The following is a 21,668-nucleotide window of genomic DNA, read 5'->3' on the forward strand; positions in this document are numbered from 1 at the left end:
TTTTCAAGATCATTTAGACTCCCACTGTCCTCTTGACATATTAGATTCTCTTATCAAGAAACATTTTTTGGTAAAAAAATAATCAAGAGTTAGTGTGGATTCTTATCAAGACAAACCATTTCACACAATTGGTATTAGTTGGTCTTTGTCTTATCCAAGACATCACAATTTACCAACTTCAAATGTGCAAGAGTAAGAAAAACAATTTTCTACTTCACATTTGATGAGTGTGTTAGAACTTATTAAGATGTGTCACTCAATTCACAATCTTGGAGTACGAATCTAAGACTTGATTTTGGAACAAAGTATGACTCATCCTTTTGATTTAACCATTTGAACAATTTCCAATTCCTCTTCTTAGCCATACTAGCGCACTAAGATGTTCTTAGAGGATCAATTGTGATATGGTTCTTAATCATTAAGACAATCATAAAACACGATACAAAAGTACTCTCCCTTCTTCTTAGATTGGAGAAAACTTTTATCTTTCTGTCTAATTGATTAATTCATTTTGTCATTCATTGAAACTTTTCAATGATTCAAAATTATACTTAATCTTGTAAGCATAACCACATTTAGTATACTTATAGTAAATTATGACGAATAGTCTTATTGTTATTTGTGGTGGACTTGACTAGTGCACAACATTGTGTTCTATTCCTTTAGTCCTTCACTTGACTCACATACTTGTGTGATCAAGGAATTAGTCTTAATATCCTAAGTATCAAGATTTCCATACATCACATGATTCAAATCATATGATTCCAAGTTTCTGTCCAATTAAAACTTGGGTGATGGGAATCTTTCCTTACTTAGAAAATTACGACACTAAAATAAATAACATGACTAAGAATCACATCCATTTATAGAAATACATAAACATTAATTTTTCACAACGATTTCATTGCAAGGATATACGTAAATAAGATAAATCAAAAAATTTATTTTATTCATAAAAGCAGCGGAAAACATGTCCTTACAATGCAAAATCAACTGAAAAACTATGTAATCAAATATTCCTAACAACTCTATCATAACTTTCTAAGCTCAAAATATGATCTTTGAATCCATGCGATCGTGATCCATTTCTTCGTGATCAAACTCATCTTGCTCTTCCATCAAAATTCCTCTCTTTTCACTGATCCTGCAAAACATTCAAATGCAATCTTATCACATTATGTATTAAGAATCAATGAATAGGAACTTAATGGAGTTAGATAGTGGATTTTACCTGAAGTAGAGTCATACATATTGACTCTCCCATCTCTTAGATCTCTCAGGTATACTCGACAGCTTCGTCTCCAATGCCCCTTCTCTTGGCAATAAAAGCAAATTGACTTTTTTTGGAACAGCACACGAAACTACTTCAGACTTTGCCTTTCTCTTATGATCAAACTTTTCGACCATGGCATGCCTTTCGTTGCCATTGCCTATATCCATAGAGGTTTGGAAGGCAGATCCACCAATCAACTTTGCTTTTCTAGTGCGCCAAATCATTGTTGATTCAGCAGCAATAAGCATATATGTGAGATCTATGAGGGTCACGTCGTGGTTCATCATATATTACTCTCTTATGAACTCACTATATGAGTCAGGAAGCGACTAAAGAACCCAGTAAACATCCAGCTCCTCACAGACAACGGATCCCAACATTCTTAACCTATCAATGTGTGACTTCATCTCTAGGACGTGTGCACACACTTACTTTCCTTCTTCTTGTTTACTTGCCAAAAGGGCTTGAGTGAGTTTGAACTTTTCAAGCCTTTGAACTTGTGGGTTAGGGAGAACAATAGGAGGAGGTGGAGGAAGTGAAGCATGATCTCGTGTTCCTCGATCGAATCATGGAATATCATCTTCATGTGGAAAGCTTGTTCCACGGGATTTGGGAAGACCATAGTTGTCATACTTTGACATCTACAAAACGGGAGAAAATTCAAGTTAGTTGATTGATTGAGTCCTTAATAAATCACCCAAATGAGATATTAAGGCTAGGACCCAACACAATATTCAACAACTTGGGAGAGGGATCTCGTAACCCAAATTGCAGAATATTTGAAGGTAAGTGAATGAAGATTCACTAATTTTCCACCATGAAAAACGAAAAAGAGATTAGGTTTTAAATGTATTAAAAATCCCCTAGATCCTTTGAGATTCATTGAACTTTTCAATGGCATATTTAAATCTCGATATGCCCCTCGATTTGTGACTGGGATGCCGAGGATCACAAAGCAGGGTGTGAATAATCATGCAAACTTACATGGTGTCCCCAATGTTACAGTCACCTATTCGATGTGCCGGTTAACCACACACGCTCCACTGAACTATAACAAACATTGAGTCACCCTTTTCTACCTTTGCTTAGAACCATTTAGTGTGTCGGTTAACCACACACGCTCCACTAACGTCTTCACAAGGGTATAAAGTGTAATTTCATGGAATTGCATCAAATTCACTTTTGCCTGAAGTAACTAAGATTGGGAATTTTGTATAAAACATTTAGTTACTTTATACTTCATTATACTTTTAATGGAAAGGGTTTGCCCTATCGTACCCGTTCGGCTAATGACCCTCAACCAATCAAGGAAGCAGTGGGTGAGAGTGGACACCAATTAAACGGCCATTTTATAGGCCATAACCTTACACCCCCTTTATAGATCGGGTTCGTGAATGAGGCCTACTAACTGTAAGACTAGCAGTTTATGTTATACATATACAATATTAGACTTTTAATGTTATATATAGTATAAGGGTGTATTTTACACTTTTAAAATATTAGGTGGTCTAATTCAATAAATTATACTTTTAATTTAATTAAATGTAAACCATAACACTATGGATTTATTAACTCTCTTTTAATTATACACTTAATTAATTTAATAAAACGATAAAGGTGCAATTTGAACTTTTTCAAAACATAGGGTTTTAGAATTTAACATTTTAAAATTAAACTTTCGAATTAAAATTTAAATTCCAAAACTCGAGGGCAAGTTTTGAAACATTTCAAATCATTAGGGTTTAGAATTTAAATATTTTAAAATCAAACCTTTTAATCAAAAATTTAAATTCCAAAACTTGAGGGAAAGTTTTGAAACTTTTCAAAACTATCTAGATCAAATTACAAATAATTAAATTAATCAAATAATTTGAATTATCTAAATTTGACCTAATTTAATTTCTTACAAGATAACTCAAAACAAATAATTCAAATCATTAGGGTTTATCAAATAAGACAATAATTATCTAATTAAATGACAATTATCTCTAATTTTGACAAGGATAATCATAACAAATTAATAAAATTTGGATTTTATCAATTAAAAACAATTTTGGTAATTATCCAAGCTCAAAATAGGTCAAAATCCCGAGTTTTCTGCCATCTGCCCCGACACCACCTCGTGATGGACCACCGCCTCGTGGTGATCAGGCAGAAGCAAAAAAAACAAAAAAAAATTCCTTCTTTGAAAACATAACTTTTGCATCAAATACATTAGAAAATCATCCTAGGCTCTGATACCACTGATGGGTTTTGAGGAAATCATCAATCCTACGGTGCACATGCAAAACCCTAAAACTTTGGATCTAGGTTTATCTAATTATACATGCAAATTATCCAAAGCTCATAAACCCTAGATCTAAAATAACTATAATCAAAATCATATATGTAAATAGGGTTTGGATCTTACCTTGATTGTTATGTAGCAATAACAATCTCAAATCCTCCTTGTGATTGGCTTCAGAAAGTTTAGTGTCACAAATGTCACACCTCTAATGGCTCACAAACACCAAGAGCAAGAGGATGAAGAAGGAGAAGAGGAGAGGCACTCAAAAACGTCTAGAAACCCTAAGGAAACTCTTCACCACGTTTTTGGTGCCCTAGGGGTCCTTAAATAGTGAGGCTATTAGGGTTATCTAACAAGGAAACCCTAATTTGACTGCTTAGGCCCTAAGCAGCCCATGGACTTCCTCCTTAGAGGCCTTGGACGATTTCTAATGGGTTAATTTCCCTATAGAATTCGTCCACTCCTCTAATATGGAGTCCATTAGCCCAATATTCAAGTATCACACATTTGATAGTTCTAGTCCCCTAAGTTTAATTAATCTCTTTTAGCAACAAAATTAATTCTTTATTAATTATTGACTACTATTAATTAAACAATAAGATTTCTCCTTTAATATATTATTCTCATAATATATTAATAAATCATAATTAATCATCTTTCTCGATAATTCATCCTATCAAGTTGCTTTGGTGAAGGCAACCTAAAAGGACCATGCACCATCGGGTCAAGTACATACCAAAATAGTTATGGACTTAGACACTAATCCAACAAATTCATCATTTTAAATGTTTTTAAATAACTTTAGATCAAATTCATAACAAATGAAACATTTTGGACCACCGATGCATGTCCATAACCTTTTGGACCAAACATCCAATTTTTGACATACGAGAGGAACCAAACTGGCAATGTTGTCTTTTTAAATTTTAAAAAGAAAAAAAAACAAACACCCCCATCTACAGGACATAGGCTCTTTCCCCTTTTCATCTTTTTTTCTTCCATTCATGCTTCTTTGTATGAACCATGCTCCCTAAAACACCACTGATGATCTCTTCAACCACCACCACCACCCTACCCTGCGACACATTAGTCGATTCTGGCTAACTAACTTTCCAATCCCTCATTGCCATTCTGTTAAATTTAGTTTGAAAGGAAAAGGAAGAACAACGACAGTGGAACTTGGCGACCAACAATGCAAATTACCCTAAACCACAAATACTATGTGTGTAATTTAATCTGTTAGTAATTTATAGATATTCATTATGGATTACAACAATTTGATCATATGATCATAAGATTTTGATATTGACCAATCTATCCATCATCAAAAACTAACAATACATTTCACAATAATATATTTTTATATTTTAATCGGTTTTTATATTATATCAAAATACAAGTATAATTAAAAAAAATAAATTTATTTATTTTCATACATTAAAAATTAAACAAATTATAATGGTTGTTTTCGCAAAAAAATAGATTATAATTTAATCTTAAAATAGATATGACTTGAGGTTAAAATTATTATGCATTGAAAAATAAAATACTTACATTTTGGTCTATTGACAAAAAAGTCATCATTGATATTTTGTTTACAATTTAACTATCGAAACCTGTTATTGTTTGCGGTAACCTGAAAATTAAGCCAAATTGCAAGTAATATCTGGTTCCGATGGTTAAATTACAAAAGAAAAATCATGATGACTTTTCTTTGTCAATATAAACAAAATATAAAGATTTTTTTTTAGATTTCCCTTTTCAGTTCGGTATATATTATTACAATATTTTCATAAATATAAAATTTTATTGTCTATTGCAATTTTCCATTCGGTATATATTATTAATATGTTTCATATGTAAAATCAACATCATCAAACTAAGCAACAAGCATATAACACACAAAAGATATATTCTATGTTTTAGTAGGAAATCCATAAAACCTAACATTTTCTCTTAGTGACAATTTGGATTATTTCCAGGCCCTCCAAAAAATATATAATAACCCCAAAACTTATCAAAATCATTTTTAACATCATAACATTTTGGTTTTTCTGCAAATAAATTCACATCACCAACTGGTTTTAACGCATTGTATTCATCAATAATTTCCATGTTCCTAACATATGAAGCTTTTCCATACCCTTCAGCTGGAAAGTGGCCACTGCCCATTATGGTTGATGTGTGTTGTTGACCTGGCTTTTGAGCATTATACACCTCTCCACCATATTGAATTGTTGTTGCATGTTTATTTAAGTCGGGGAATAAAGCTACAGGCCAATATCCAACTACAGTGTTTCCCACCTTCAACCACCAGTTCCCATGTATTGGATCCTACAAAAGTCCATATAAAATGGTTTGAAAAATATAGTTTTATTACATTAGAATAATAAAAAGTATGTTGCATTGACAGACATGGTCATAGTCATGCAAGTATGTTGCAGTTTTTGCAAATTAAAATACAATAATGTTAGTAGAACGTCATTAAAAAAGTTAAGCAGTTTTTATTAAACAACCGAGTTAAACTTCATTGGTGAGGTTTCTTTTATGATTCTATTCCTCGTGATCTTGATAGATTAAGGATTTACCTTCCAGATTAATACTTTGATATCAAACTGTCTGCCATTATATGTTGATACCGGATAAATAGTAGCTCCAAGAGAAATCTCATGAGTCGTTTGTACAAACCCCGGACAATTCAAATTGTAGCATCCAGATCGATACCCATCGTTCTGTAATATTAGTTCAAACTATCATCAATAGTATCTAAAGAGTACTACATACCCAATTAAGGTTAATATCAATGTCGAAGGTACGTAACATAAAATAATATATAGTAGTACATTATACGTATCCCCAAATAATTAAATTTAGATTAAGATTAATTGAAAAAAAATTGTTGTTTTTTTCTGTTTTAGACAACCCATAAATGAAAACATTTACATTGACAACGAATATGCTTAAGACACCCACAATGTATTAAACTTATTAAATGTCAATGGATTGACACATCATTCCATATTTCATACAACGCTATCATATTTTCACTGCAAAGTTGAACGAAATATATTTATAACCAAAAGATCTTTAGCCTAGTAGTATTGTGAGATGCCCTCCCTCCATAAGGTTAAGGGTTCAAGTCACGTTTAAGACATATACGATTTTTGAAGTAGATTAGAACATGTGTGTGTTGCGTTTCTAAAATAACATATTTAAATAGTTGAAGGATTATTTTTTCCCATTAAAGGGTTCACCGACCATTAAACTTCATAACATAACATCTCACGTGGTATAGTTCAATCCATTGAATATATATTAGACATGCCATTTCACTCAAATATTTCATTAAGCATTGTATATACTCTAATAAGTAAACATGATATTTTGTAACTTACTGTCCAAAAGATAAATAATCTTGGAGAACTATTTCCATACATGGTCGGAGCAACCTGTCATTACAAATAAAAGTAATTATTAACAATTATATATATATATATATATATATATATATATATATATATATATATATATATAGAAAAGTGAATACGTAGTTGTCATGTATGTAATATTGGGTATAAAACCATCTAAACTGACTTTATTTTGATTAAAAAACATAATTTTCTTTTACTCTTAGCTTCTTCATTTTGCTTTTGAATCCATATTATTTTTTATTTTGTAATTCATCCCCAAAATCTATGTATTTTGAATGTGTTTTTTATTAGACCTCTAGTAGAAGCCTCATAACTTCATATGACACATCTTTATGTATACTTGCATTGTTTTTTTTTATGGATTATGGGAAGAAGTTTATCGGGTTTTTAATAAACAATTTTAACATTTCACTATAGTTTTCTATAATAAATATCAATATACGGAACTACATGTAGTTCATAAAATATTCTTATACATGGTTTGTAGTGCAAAAATTAAACTTATAAAACTCCATAAAAATATATATATACAAAGCCTAACATAAGCTATAATAGAGGATACAAAAAATATCGTAGAGATATTTGACTAAATTTAAGATTATGTAGTTTTGGATGCTTCTATACCTAATATTAGATACACAACAGTCACATATATTCTCCAAGCCCATATATATATATATATATATATATATATATATATATATATATATATAGAGAGAGAGAGAGAGAGAGAGAGTTAGGTTCAAATATGGCTTGACATCTATTGTGCTGACGTGTGGACAGTGTTATTCTGTGCGAATGACAAAGAAAATGTGTTGTTTGATAATATGAATATGTTCAATCTTACATAGGTATTGTTATTATCACATATTTTCACTAATTAAATCGTCTATAAGGTTATTATAGACTTTTTTATTATTATCATTATGTCAGAATGTTGTCATAATGTTTATTGAATTGTATTCTATAAAAATGAAAGTGAGTGAAAAACTATGTGTGAGAACAAAAATGAATAAGAATTAGTGATAATGCATGAAAATGACGATAGTTGTGTGAGGTTGAACGTATTCACATTAATAAACAACCTATTTTCTTAGTAATTCTCGTAGAATAGCACTGTCAACACGTCCATACAATAATTGTCCATCCACATTATAACCTAGCCATATATATATATATATATATATATATATATATATATATATATATATATATATATATGACTGTACCTGCCAACCAGCATCAAAAGTGCTCAAGGGATGAGTTGGAACATCCGCAATAACCCAAATTTGTGAAAGGCTAAATTCACGAGCCCTTGTAACATTTGGAGCCCATACATTTAAATTTGCCTTTGCTCCATAAAATTCTCCATCGCTTATGTACCCAATTGCATGCTGCAACCACATACTACCCATAAATATATACTTTAAATACATATTATTTTGGATATCATAACTCCTACATCTAGGCCTGTAAATGAATCCAAGGTTCAACAAATTGTTCATAAATCGTTCGGCTGAAACTTCGTTTATACTCGTTTATTTAAGAAATGAACACAAATTATTGTTCATTTATACTCTCCATTACTATATATATATATATATATATATATATATATATATATATATATATAAACACATTGGAGTTAACAATAGTATAGTTTCTAAACTTCAAACTTTGGTCACACCATTATGTAAAATTTAGACATGAGTCCCTTATTAATGTATATATATATATATATATATATATATATATATATATATATATATATATATATATATATATATATATATATATTAATTTTTGGCCTTTAGCTTTTTCCCCCAAAACTTTAGTGACTTTGACACTTTTAGTCCTTCTAGTCAAAAGTTTTATATTTTGGTGTTTTTGCCACAAATCTTTAATGAATTTGACACTTTTCGTCCTTATACTGAAAACTTTTACATTTTAACATAAAAAACCTAAAAAACTCCTTTTGAATTTTGTCACCATATTTTTCCAACTTTGGCAACTTTAGCATTATTGCAATAACATTTTTGAATTTTCTCCACCAGTGTCCCTTCTTTTTGTTGTACATTTTTCACATCTAATTTTAGGGGTTGTCGACCTCTTCCTCTGTTTGTGGTGATTTACAATTTTAGCACATATCTTTTAGAGTTTGCTGATTTTCCCTATATTACCCCAAAAGTGGTGTAGCCGCGAGTTCTTTACTACTTTACATTAATTTATCTTCGTTCATTTAAGCTCATTTTATGTTTATATATGCAGTGGCAGAGCTTGAAGTATTGATTTTGGGGGGGGGGGGGGGTGGGGAGGGGCGCGAAAATAGAAGATGTATAAAAATTGAAGAACAGGGGGGGTGGGCAAAGTCAAGTTTTATAGTTTTAGGCGTAATATGTAACTTTTTTAATAGTTATGGACTAATTATTAAAATAAAATAGGGTGGGCCACAGCCCCACAACCCTATATAAGCTCTGCCTCTGTATGTTCAATTATGTTTGATTACATTAGTATATTATATGTTTGTTTATCTTTATATATGTTCAATTATATTTGTTTATTTTTATTCGTTTAACATATTCACGAATATAAAAAATGCAATTTGTTAAATAAACGAATATAAACAATCATCGTTTGTGTTTGTTCGCCATCTTATTTACATGGTTACTATATAGATTATTTACTTTTGATGTATAGTTTTAATAAATATTTAATTTTGATGATAATAATGGGAATTAAATATCCTAAATACTTATCAGTTTATTATGATGATAACAATAAGATGTTATAGATTTTTTTTGGAGAAAAGAAAAGGCATATGTAAGTAAAATTATTTCATGGTATGAATTTGAGTATGTGTTTTTTTTTTCTTGAAAGGTATGTTTAATATTTAAATTGTCATTAAATATTGTTCTTACACAAAGGTAAAAATTATTACATTTTACATGAACGTGATTGGTTTAAGATTTTCTTTCCTAATATTATATCCTTTTGATTTAACAAAAATTAAATAAAAATGTTGTACCTCATGGCCATTATCGGAAGGACAGAAATCATTCCTGCTAGTTGTCTTCCCAAACGTGGAAATAGAATCGGATGAAAAGATCTCACTTTCTGTTTGCCTTCTTATTAGAATTGTTCCATAACTGCTTAACTTCTGTTTCCATTCCCCCTTTCTTATTCTCATTTGGCATCTCAGGTGGATCCTATTCATTTACGTATTTAGGGGAACCAATCAAATTGAAAATATTATCAATTCATAAAAAAAAATAGTATTTAAGTCATTTTTCAAGTTCCAACGGAGAATTCGTTGCCAATTAGTAAAAACAAAAACTACAAAAGAAAATTGTCCAGGGGACCAAAACTCAACTTTGATGTGTGAAATAACTCCTTTGTAATTTGTATATGGAATGTGATTTATAAATATCAACAATCCTACAAGATGTAACACCCGCGTTTCCAGGCTAGGCATTATCTTTGATGTAATAGTCTAGGTTAACCTTTGTAACCCGTTTTGAAATAATAGGAGTGTACTATTTAAGTATTATGTGTTTTGTGCTTAATTGCTTAATTATGTGGTTCAATTAATTAAGAATAAAAATAAGCGTCAAAATTTAAGTGTAAAATAAACTTGATATCTTTGGATAATGTTGTAGTAGTTGAAACGAGGTTTCCGAATATATAAAGAACGCCCAAATCTGACTTCGTATGAGGAAGTTATGATTTATTGAAGTTTCGACTTAGCGGTATGCAGCCTGAAATACTCGATTTGAGATCGAGAGGTTTTTAGCCGAAACAATCTAAACGAGAATCGAAGATCTCGTTGTTGGTATCGAAGCGATGAAAAGTTAGGCGAGAACGTACGTCAAACGAAGAAGTTAGGAATTTATAACGAAGATTTTCTGTCCCGACCTACTAAAAATAAATAATAAAAATAAAGTCAAAATTATCCGACGAAGTCTAAACGAAAGTTGTAGAGCGTAGTCTCACCTACGCGTGGATATAAAGAACGTCGAAAACGGAGTTCGTATGAAGATGATATGAATTTCCGAAGTTTATTTAATATTTAATATTTAAATTTAATTCTAAATCTTGGTATTATCCAAAGAGGAGTCATCAGACTCATCCGAAGTACGCCCAGCGTACTGCTGTACGCCCCGCGTACCGCGAAGCATGACGCACCTCGCACTCAAGTGACTTCGGATACGTAAGCAATGACGATTTCGGACCAGTACGCCCCGCGTAACGCCATACGCCCCGCGTACTCCGAGGCTCCAGCCTCCTATAAATAGGATGCGAGGGCAGCCGACTCAATTGCTCTTTTTCTCTCTTCTCTCTCCCATTTTGCATCGATTTGCGTGCCAGAAGTACCCCGAAGCCCCGGTATCATTCCCGAGTCCCGAAGCAAGATCCGAAGCCCCGAGAATCCCGAAGAGCGTGATTCCCGAGCCGAAGCTCTTCCCGCGAGAAGTTCGATTTTTGTGAAGATCTTCCAGATCTGCTGAAGAATACTACTTCTACAAGCCGTAGTGCTGTCCGATCATCTTCTGATCAAGTGAGTGTGTAATTACTTTCTTCTAACGCATAATTATGAAGTATTTTATACAAAATACGTGTTATGTGTATAATTTTGTTGTTATATGTGTGAATGTATATTCATTCTCTTCTATCTCATAGATCTGATTTATTTTCTATGAAATACGTGTTATGTGGGTGTGCCTCGTCTGTTATGTGGAATATGTATTGAATGAAAATGATATACAGGTTTTAAACTATGTATGAAAATATATATTTTTATCTACTACTATGTTGGGTAGAACATGGGTAGATAGTTGGTGTGTAATAAACAGATGAGAGGCCTCGATGTTGTTGTTGTTGTTGATCTAGTTATTTAACGAAGTATGGATAACGACCACAGACTCTTTCTAGACAGTCATGTGGAACGCTAGCAGGTTCATAACCTGTAGGTGTTGTGAACGATGTGTTCACCGGTGTACTCTATCCCCCTCATGGTTGCCTTTAGGATATCTATTGTTGAGGAAACCCCTTAGCAGTAATGTCCGTCCCGATGAAAATCCTAGATTAGGTCCCTTGAGATAGATGTTATTTTAGGGACGTAAAGTGAGGATAACGGGAATGGGTAATCGGGATAGTGATTGGTTGGTGAAATTAAATATAATTTATTTATTGTGGGTTGAAAACCCTATATGCTCACCAGGCTCCCAGCCTGACCCACTCAGTTTTATTTGTATTACATGAAGTGGCGCAAGGGCGTAAGATGGATGAATCATCGAGTTGTTTTGTTTACAAGTCTGTATATGTATATATTTGTTGAATGACTTGTAATGTTATCGTTTATGCTTTATGGTCTGTATCTGAAGGTTTATGTGTTTAGGATTCTAAGCGTATGTATATGATATTAGAACTAGCATGTAATCGTTTTGGAGTGATAAGGATGATTTGAAATCTATCGTGAATGAAGATCTAAATTTCACCTTATTCGGTGTGTAGATCAAAAATGGTGAGAACAAGGAGTGGCGTTGGAAACACAGATGAAAATAGGAATCAACTGCCAGTGATTGAGCAAATACCTGTTGTAGCAGCAGCACCAGAACCAATAACAATGGCTGGGGTGCAAGCCATGATTCGGGCTATGCTAGCCGAACAAAGGGATGCGATGCGACAGATGTTGCATGATAATAGGGACGAACCTATCATACCTATTGAGGAACCCGAATTGATTCCCGAGCAATCGAAGGAAGGGAACAATAGTCGCATTATGAGTCATGTTAGGACTCAAGGAGAACGAAGGAACGATCCGGAAAGGAGAAACAACAAGGATGGGCGAATGTACAAGAACTTCTTGGGCACCAAGCCGCCAAGTCTTTCTGGGAGCCCAAAGCCTGTTGAGATAATGGATTGGATCTCCGAAATGGAGATGGTATTTGAAAGTTGCGACTATAGCAACAAACAGAAGACTGTCTTTGTAGTCAGACAACTGAAGACTGGAGCTTTGAGTTGGTGGAAGTTGTTGGCAGATACTATGCCACGAGGGGAAGCCCTGAAAATTTCATGGGAGGAGTTCTTGGAACAACTAAGGGTGTAGTATTGTTCAGAGATAGATCTGATTGATCTGAACAATGAGTTCCAAAACTTGAAGAAAGGGAGGATGAGCATAGATGACTATGCTACTGCATTCACTGAGAAAATGAAGTTATTTCCGTACCTAGTGCCAATAGAACTCTCCAAGATTGAGAGGTTTGCTAATGGACTGCCTGCCGACTTTGGTCCGACAGTCAAGATGGAAACTACTCTGAAAACGGCTGTTTGTGCAGCTAAGAATGTGGAGGCCCAGCAGAAGGAAAAGGGTCTGGAAAGGATAGAAGTTGGTGAAAAGAGGAAGTTCGATGGAAATTCAGGGTCCAATAAGAAAAACAAGTTTTCGAAGTCTGGTTCGAGGGGAAGTGGATGCGAAGCAAAATGGTGCGACAAATGTAAGAAGAAGCATCATCAAAAATGTGAGGTAGTGGCCACATGCTACAAGTGTGGAAAGCCAAGGCACTATGCCAATGAATGCACCCTCTCTAAGAAGGTTTGCTATGGTTGTGGTGAGGAGGGACACATGTCGAGGGACTGCCCGAAGAAGAAGGAGGCAGCTAGACCCAACAATCCGCCAAAGCCAAAGGCGAGAGTATTCCAGATGACACTGGAAGCTGCTAAAGATGAAGTTGATGTCGCTTTAGGTACCTTTCTCGTAAACACATTGCCTGCTTAAATTTTGTTTGATTCTGGAGCCAACTACTCCTTTATATCGCATGAATTTGGTAGAAAACTAGCTTTGCCTGTTGTTAGACTAGATAATGCCTTATTAGTTGAAGTTGTTGGTGGTAAGTTTGTACCTGTTGGCCATCGTATGAAAAACATCTTAATTTATCTGAATGGGAATAAGTTCCACGAGTAATTATTGCCTATCGAACTTAACGGTTTCGACATCGTTTTGGGAATGGATTGGCTTAGCGCCAATGATGCCGAAATTTTATGCAAGAAGAAAATAGTGAAAGTGAATCCGCCTGGGAAGGAATCGTTTATGGTGTACGGAGATAAACGCAGAGTAAATTCCGGAATCATTTCTCTAATGAAAGCCAGAAAATGTTTGACCAAAGGGTGTACATCATACTTAGCATTCATGATCGATGCTAAGAAGGAAAAGAAGGTGATGCAGAATATTCCTATTGTGTGTGATTATCCGGAAGTATTTCCTGAAGATCTTCCTGGATTACCGCCTGATAGACAAGTGGAGTTTAGAATAGACTTGTTGCCAGGGACAACGCCAATAGCAAAAGCACCTTATCGATTGGCACCGACGAAGATGAAGGAGCTGATGATGCAACTTCAGGAGTTATTGGACAAGGGTTTCATTAGACCTAGTTCATCACCCTGGGGAGCTCCGATGTTATTTGTGAAGAAGAAAGATGGGAGTATGAGAATGTGCATCGATTACAGAGAGCTGAGCAAGGCAACAATAAAGAATAGATATCCGTTGCCAAGGATTGATGACCTGTTTGATCAATTGCAAGGTTCGAGCTATTTCTCGAAGATCTAACTAAGGTCAGGATATTATCAGCTAAAAGTAAGAGAGCAGGATATACAGAAGACTGCATTCAGAACCCGATATGGAAACTACGAGTTTTTGGTTATGTCGTTTGGACTAACCAATGCTCCAGCAGCATTCATGGACTTAATGAACAGGGTTTGTAATCCTTTCCTTGATAAATCTGTGATAGTGTTCATAGATGACATTCTAATTTATTCAAAAAGCCAAGAGGAGCATGGCAGACACTTGCATGAAGTGTTAGAAGTCTTGAAGAAGGAGAAGCTGTATGCTAAGTTCTCCAAATGTGATTTTTGGATTCGTGAAGTCCAATTCTTGGGTCACGTGGTCATCCAAGAAGGGATAATGGTTGATCCAGCAAAGATCGAAGCTGTGATGAAGTGGGAACCACCGAAAAGTCCCACGGAGATCCGAAGCTTTTTGGGATTAGCCGGATATTACCAAAGGTTTATCCAAGGCTTTTCTTCGATCGCTACTCCGTTGACAGCTTTGACCCACAAAGGAGCTACTTATGCTTGGAATGATAAGCATAAAGAAGCTAAAGAAGAAACTATGCGAGGCACCGATACTTTCTTTACCCGATGGAGTTGAAGACTTCGCTGTTTATAGCGATGCATTTGGGGTTGGATTGGGTTGTGTTTTGACCCAAAGAGAAAAGGTGATAGCATATGCGTCTCAACTGCTGAAGGAGCATGAAAAGAATTACCCGACTCATGATTTGGAGTTGGCAGCGGTAGTTTTCGCTCTGAAAATATGGAGGCATTACCTCTATGGCACGAAGTGCAAACTTTTTACTGATCATAAGAGTCTCCAATATCTCTTTAATCAGAAAGAATTGAATATGAGGCAACGACGCTGGCTGGAGTTACTTAAAGACTACAACTGTGAGATACTTTACCACCCCGGTAAGGCTAATGTTGTTGCTGATTCTCTCAGTCGGAAAGTCAATCTTGAAAGGAAAAGGCCAAGAGCGTTGAGAATTGAAGTTGTCTCGACCATTGTGGAAAGTATAAAGAAAGCTCAAGAGGAAGCTTCTGAAAAGAATGACCGAAAAGAGGAACGTTTGGGCAAAACGTTGGTGTCCAGTGTAAACAGTCATGGACTGAAGGTGTTCCAAGATCGGATTTGGATACCTAAGACGGGAGGAGTCAGAGATCTCCTGATGGAAGAAGCTCACAAAACCATGTACTCAATTCATCCCGGTAGCACTAAAATGTATAGGGACCTAAAACCCTACTACTGGTAGCCGACGATGAAGCTTGATGTTGCAAAGTATGTGGCTGAGTGTGTGACTTGTGCGAGAGTAAAGACACAACATCAGAAACCGTACGGGAGTTTAGAACCATTGCCTGTGCCTATGGGTAAGTGGGAAGACATTGCTATGGATTTTGTTACTAAACTGCCCAGAACAAAGAATGGTCACGACATGATTTGGGTGGTCGTTGATCGATTCACTAAGAGTGCGCATTTCATAGCAGCCAAGGAGAAATGGTCTGTGGAGAAGCTTGCAAATTCTTACGTGAAGGAAATTGTGAGGCTTCATGGTGTTCCGTTAACGATTGTGTCAGATCGTGATAGCCGTTTCACCTCGCGATTTTGGAAAAGTCTACAAGAGGAATTGGGTACCAAGTTGTGTTTAAGTACAACTTACCATCCGCAGACTGATGGTCAGAGCGTACGAACGATACAAACGCTTGAAGATATACTGAGAGCATGTACCTTGGAATTCCTAGGTAATTGAGATGAACATTTACCTTTGGTAGAGTTTTCCTATAATAATAGTTTTCACTCGAGCATTAAGATGGCACCTTACCAAGCTTTGTATGGACAGAAGTGTCATACGCCGTCTTGTTGGCTTGAGGCTGGGGAAAAGCAGTTTATGGGACCGGAGATTGTCCATCAAATTGCTGAAAAGTTGAAAATAATTAGGGAAAGAATGTTAGCAGCTCAAGATCGTCAAAAGAGCTATGCTGACAAAAAGCGAAGACCGATGACTTTTGAAATTGGAGATTCGGTTTTTGCTTAAAGTCTCGCCGTTGAAGGGACTTATAAGATTTGGTAAAAGGGGAAAGTTGAGTCCAAGTTTTATTGGACCATTTAAAGTTCTTCAGAGGATTGGGAACCAAGCTTACAAGCTCGAACTACCAGAAGAACTGAATGGAATTCATAACACTTTTGATGTGTGTTATTTGAGGAAGTTCACGGGGGAAGTTCCCGACATGATTCCACTTTAGGAGTTGAGAATCGATGAGAACAAAAGGTTGATTTAAGAACCAGAGGAAATCGTTGACCGAAAGACGAAGAAGTTGCAACGCAAGATGGTCGAGTTAGTGCTTCTCCGATGGAAACACACGAATGGGACGAATCTCACCTGGGAGACGGAGAGTGACATGATGGGTCGCTATCCGCATTTGTTTGTTGATGCGTGATTCCGGGGAGGAATCATTCTAAGGTGGAGAGAATTGTAACACCCGCGTTTCCAGGCTAGGCATTATCTTTGATGTAATAGTCTAGGTTAACCTTTGTAACCCGTTTTGAAATAATAGAAGTGTATTATTTAAGTATTATGTGTTTTGTGCTTAATTGCTTAATTATGTGGTTCAATTAATTAAGAATAAATATAAGCGTCAAAATTTAAGTGTAAAATAAACTTGATATCTTTGGATAATGTTGTAGTAGTTGAAACGAGGTTTCCGAATATATAAAGAACGCCCAAATCTGACTTCGTATGAGGAAGTTATGATTTATTGAAGTTTCGACTTAGCGGTATGCAGCCTGAAATACTCGATTTGAGATCGAACGGTTTTTAGCCGAAACAATCTAAACGAGAATCGAAGATCTCGTTGTTGGTATCGAAGCGATGAAAAGTTAGGCGAGAACGGACGTCAAACGAAGAAGTTAGGAATTTATAACGAAGTTTTTCTGTCCCGACCTACTAAAAATAAATAATAAAAATAAAGTCAAAATTAGCCGACGAAGTCTAAACGAAAGTTGTAGAGCGTAGTCTCACCTACACGTGGATATAAAGAACGTCGAAAACGGAGTTCGTATGAAGAAGATATGAATTTCCGAAGTTTATTAAATATTTAATATTTAAATTTAATTCTAAATCTTGGTATTATCCGAAGAGGAGTCATCGGACTCATCCGAAGTACACCCAGCATACTGCTGTATGCCCCGCGTACCGCGAAGCATGACGCACCTCGCACTCAAGTGACTTCGGATACGTAAGCAATGACGATTTCGGACCAGTACGCCCCGCGTAACGCCGTACGCCCCGCGTACTCCGAGGCTCCAGCTTCCTATAAATAGGATGCGAGGGCAACCGACTCAATTGCTCTTTTTCTCTCTTTTCTCTCCCGTTTTGCATCAATTTGCGTGCCAGAAGTACCCCTAAGCCCCGGTATCATTCCCGAGTCCCGAAGCAAGATCCGAAGCCTCGAGAATCCCGAAGAGCGTGATTCCCGAGCCGAAGCTCTTCCTGCGAGAAGTTCGATTTTTGTGAAGATCTTCCAGATCTGCTGAAGAATACTACTTGTACAAGCCGTAGTGCTGTTCGATCATCTTCTGATCAAGTGAGTGTGTAGTTACTTTCTTCTAACGCATAATTATGAAGTATTTTATACAAAATACGTGTTATGTGTATAATTTTGTTGTTATATGTGTGAATGTATATTCATTCTCTTCCATCTCATAGATCTGAATTGCTTTGTATGAAATACGTGTTATGTGGGTGTGCCTCATCTGTTATGTGGAATATATATTGAATGATAATGATATACAGGTTTTAAACTATGTATGAAAATATATATTTTTATCTACTAATATGTTGGGTAGAACATGGGTAGATAGTTGGTGTGTAATAAACAGATGAGAGGCCTCGATGTTGTTGTTGTTGTTGATCTAGTTATTCAGCGGAGTATGGATAACGACCACAGACTCTTTCTAGACAGTCCAGTGGAACGCTAGCAGGTTCATAACCTGTAGGTGTTGTGAACGATGTGTTCATCGGTGTACTCTATCCCCCTCATGGTTGCCTTTAGGATATCTATTGTTGAGGAAACCCCTTAGCAGTAATATCCGTCCCGATGAAAATCCTAGATTAGGTCCCTTGAGATAGATGTTATTTTAGGGACGTAAAGTGAGGATAACGGGAATGGGTAATCGGGATAGTGATTGGTTGGTGAAATTAAATATAATTTATTTATTGTGGGTTGAAAACCCTATATGCTCACCAGGCTCCCAAGCCTGACCCACTCAGTTTTATTTGTATTACAGGAAGTGGCGCAAGGGCGTAAGATGGATGAATCATCGAGTTGTTTTGTTTACAAGTCTGTATATGTATATATTTGTTGAATGACTTGTAATGTTATCGTTTATGCTTTATGGTCTGTATCGGAACATGACATCCCGAGTTTTGATTATATAATGAAAATGCATCTCTTGATGAAATGATTTGATAAATATTATTTTATCATGTTTTGTTTTGGGAACAAATTCCGCAACACTTTTAAATCAAAAGGATTTACTCTGAAATTATTTTAAAAAACATAAATGAAATCGGTCTTTACTGGCTGTGATTTTGGGGATGTCACACACGACAACTATGAGACCACATCAAGTGGACCACAGAAACATGAAAATAAAGTTTCAATCAAAACAATTATGTATGAAGGAGACCAAAGAAAATAAAGTTTGGATGTATATCTTAAGGAAATTAATAAAAACAAGAATTGTAAAAATAAATTCTTTAAGAATGAAAACATAATTTTAATGTGCATGTAACTTATTTGCTGTTCGTTTATAGAATGTGATTTAAAAGTATTAACAATCTACATATATCGCCATTATACAATATCAAATGGACCACAACACTATTAAAATAAACTTTTGATTAAAAAAATGATATATGAAGAAAACGAATGAAAATAAGACTCGAAAGTATAACTTAAGAAAATTAATGTAAACTTTAAATTCTTTAAAAGTATTATAACAAAATATTACATCTAATAGATTTTTATGATTAGTATTTTATTATAATAGTTTACAAGAACACATATTTATATTTTTAAAGTAAAAAGTGATGAATTTTCTTAATAAATTTTTTTACTTTTTATTTTTTGACACCGAAATATACGCATAAAAATGCAGTATTTTTTTCCACAAAAGTAAAAGCTTAGCCTACTTATAAATAATTTGATAAATATACCAATGGTCCTGTTGCTTTTAATATAGGAATATCAAACACCGGCTGTAAATGAATCAAAACACAATCTATTATATCACCATCTGGGCTCTGATTTAACAAAAAAAAAACATTACAGTTAGTTTATGTAATAGAAATTAAAATCATAAGGGAAACAAAAAGCATGTGAAATTTTATAAAGAAAATTACCTTAATTGACTTGACGAAGGGTTTGTTGATCTTCTTCGTAGTATTATTAGTCAACTTCTTATTTGAGTGGAAGGTTGTATTTGCGTTCCTTAAATCTTTTAAATCTTTAGCTGGAAAAACCGGAGAAAATAACAAGACAAACAAAAACAAAAGAAAAACAGAAATGATTGGAGTTATGTCATGACAATAACTAGATTCCATTAATGTCTGTGTATATATGAATTATGTCACACAAATTTGTTTGCGTCTGACGTTTTTTTTTTTTTTTTTTGTCTTGTGATCAAAAGCAAACGAAACCAAGTTTTAAAACCGGTCTTCACAATGCTTCAAATGAAAATCAAGAGAATGAAAGTATTGGTTTTAGAAAACTAAAATTTAACACATACAAATACTACGAGCTTTCAATGGATTTTATATGTTTGTTTGTGGGGTTTATTCCGAATTTATGAGTTAGTGGAAATTGAGAATTAAATATCGGGACTTGAAGCAAATTGAGAAGTAAATATTCAGATTTGGCCATAGATGCAAAGTAGTTAATAATTTTTACTTTTTGTAAAATAAAATAATTTTTTTTAAAAAAAAATGTCATAGATGAAAAAAGAATCCATATATGTCCATGAAATTAATTTATTCGAATTTCTTTATTTATTCTTCTTGAATTAAAATAAAATTCTGATATATATTTTAGTTGATATGAAACATAGTTAATAATTTGATACGGTGCATATTTTATAATATTGATCTTAACATTTAAGTATTTGTGTTAATATTTTTTTCGAAGTTACTACAATGAGAAAGAGCATTAATAAGATATACATATAAAAGGACCAATATACATGGGGCCTAGCTTACCCACTTCCTAAATTGGATGAAACCTTTCCAAGGTGACACCTTTAGGAGTACCATGTCGCCAACCTATAACTCCAAGTCTGACCGCCTCCTATTTGCGTAACTCTTTTGTAGGGTTTGTATTGTCTGAAGTCTATTGTAAACCTGCTGAATCAATTCTGTTGTCTTGAGTATCACCTTTGTACTCCCCATAACCCGCTGACTGACCTCACCCCAACATATCGGGGTCCTGCACTTCCTTCCGTAGAGCATCTTAAAAGGAGGTGGATCAATGTTGGTGTGATAACTGTTGTTATACAAAATTTTTGCCAAAGGAAGATACATATCCCAACTCTTGCTAGAATCTAGCTCACATGCCCACAACATGTCCTCCAATGTCTGGATAGTCCGCTCACTCTGACCATCAGTTTATGGATGGAAAGACGTGCTGAAGTGTAGGCGAGTACGCAAATCCTCATAGAACCTTTTCCAAAACCTAGAAGTAAACCAAACATCCTTATCAGAGACTACAAAAACTGGCACCCCATGCTGTGCCACCACTTCCTGAATGTAGATATCGGCCACCTTCTCTGTCGAAATACTCTCCTGGATAGAGATAAAATGTGCGCTCTTGGTCAATCGATCCAAAATGAACCATATAGAATCCACTCCGTGCGCCGTCCGAGGCAATTTGGTGATAAACTCTGTTGTAATCTCTTTGCATTTCCAAATGGGGACTTCTAGCGACTCCAATTTTCCGTGAGCCCGCTGATGCTTTGTCACACCCCAAAACCGATAACGGCGGAATACGTTCTGGGGTGGAGGACGTCATGTACAGTATC

General features: G+C 34.8%; 1 protein-coding gene across 1 annotated transcript; it reads right to left on the reverse strand.

Moving 5' to 3' along the window:
• Positions 1-5,516: 5,516 nt before the first annotated feature.
• Positions 5,517-20,199, reverse strand: LOC145068145 (protein neprosin-like). Its single transcript, XM_079015124.1, has 7 exons — positions 19,999-20,199; positions 19,813-19,899; positions 10,114-10,197; positions 8,221-8,385; positions 6,956-7,009; positions 6,149-6,292; positions 5,517-5,894 (listed from the first exon to the last, which is right to left on the reverse strand). The coding sequence occupies exons 1-7, from the start codon at positions 20,197-20,199 to the stop codon at positions 5,517-5,519; spliced, it is 1,113 nt and encodes a 370-aa protein (XP_078871250.1).
• Between the last annotated feature and the right edge of the window lie 1,469 nt (positions 20,200-21,668).

Source organism: Lactuca serriola, chromosome 8, assembly GCF_051521515.1.
Source record: "Lactuca serriola cultivar US96UC23 chromosome 8, Lser_US96UC23_V15, whole genome shotgun sequence".
Lineage (NCBI taxonomy): Eukaryota > Viridiplantae > Streptophyta > Magnoliopsida > Asterales > Asteraceae > Lactuca > Lactuca serriola.

Bases quoted from the DNA above. Each gene is read 5' to 3' on its own strand.
- LOC145068145 (XM_079015124.1), bottom strand. From the start codon at position 20,199: ATGGAATCTAGTTATTGTCATGACATAACTCCAATCATTTCTGTTTTT. The intron at 8,386-10,113 runs GCAAACAGAAAG...ATGTGGTTGCAG, and splicing joins GGAACAATTCTAATAAGAAG to CATGCAATTGGGTACATAAG. The intron at 6,293-6,955 runs GTAAGTTACAAA...CTAATATTACAG, and splicing joins GATTATTTATCTTTTGGACA to AACGATGGGTATCGATCTGG.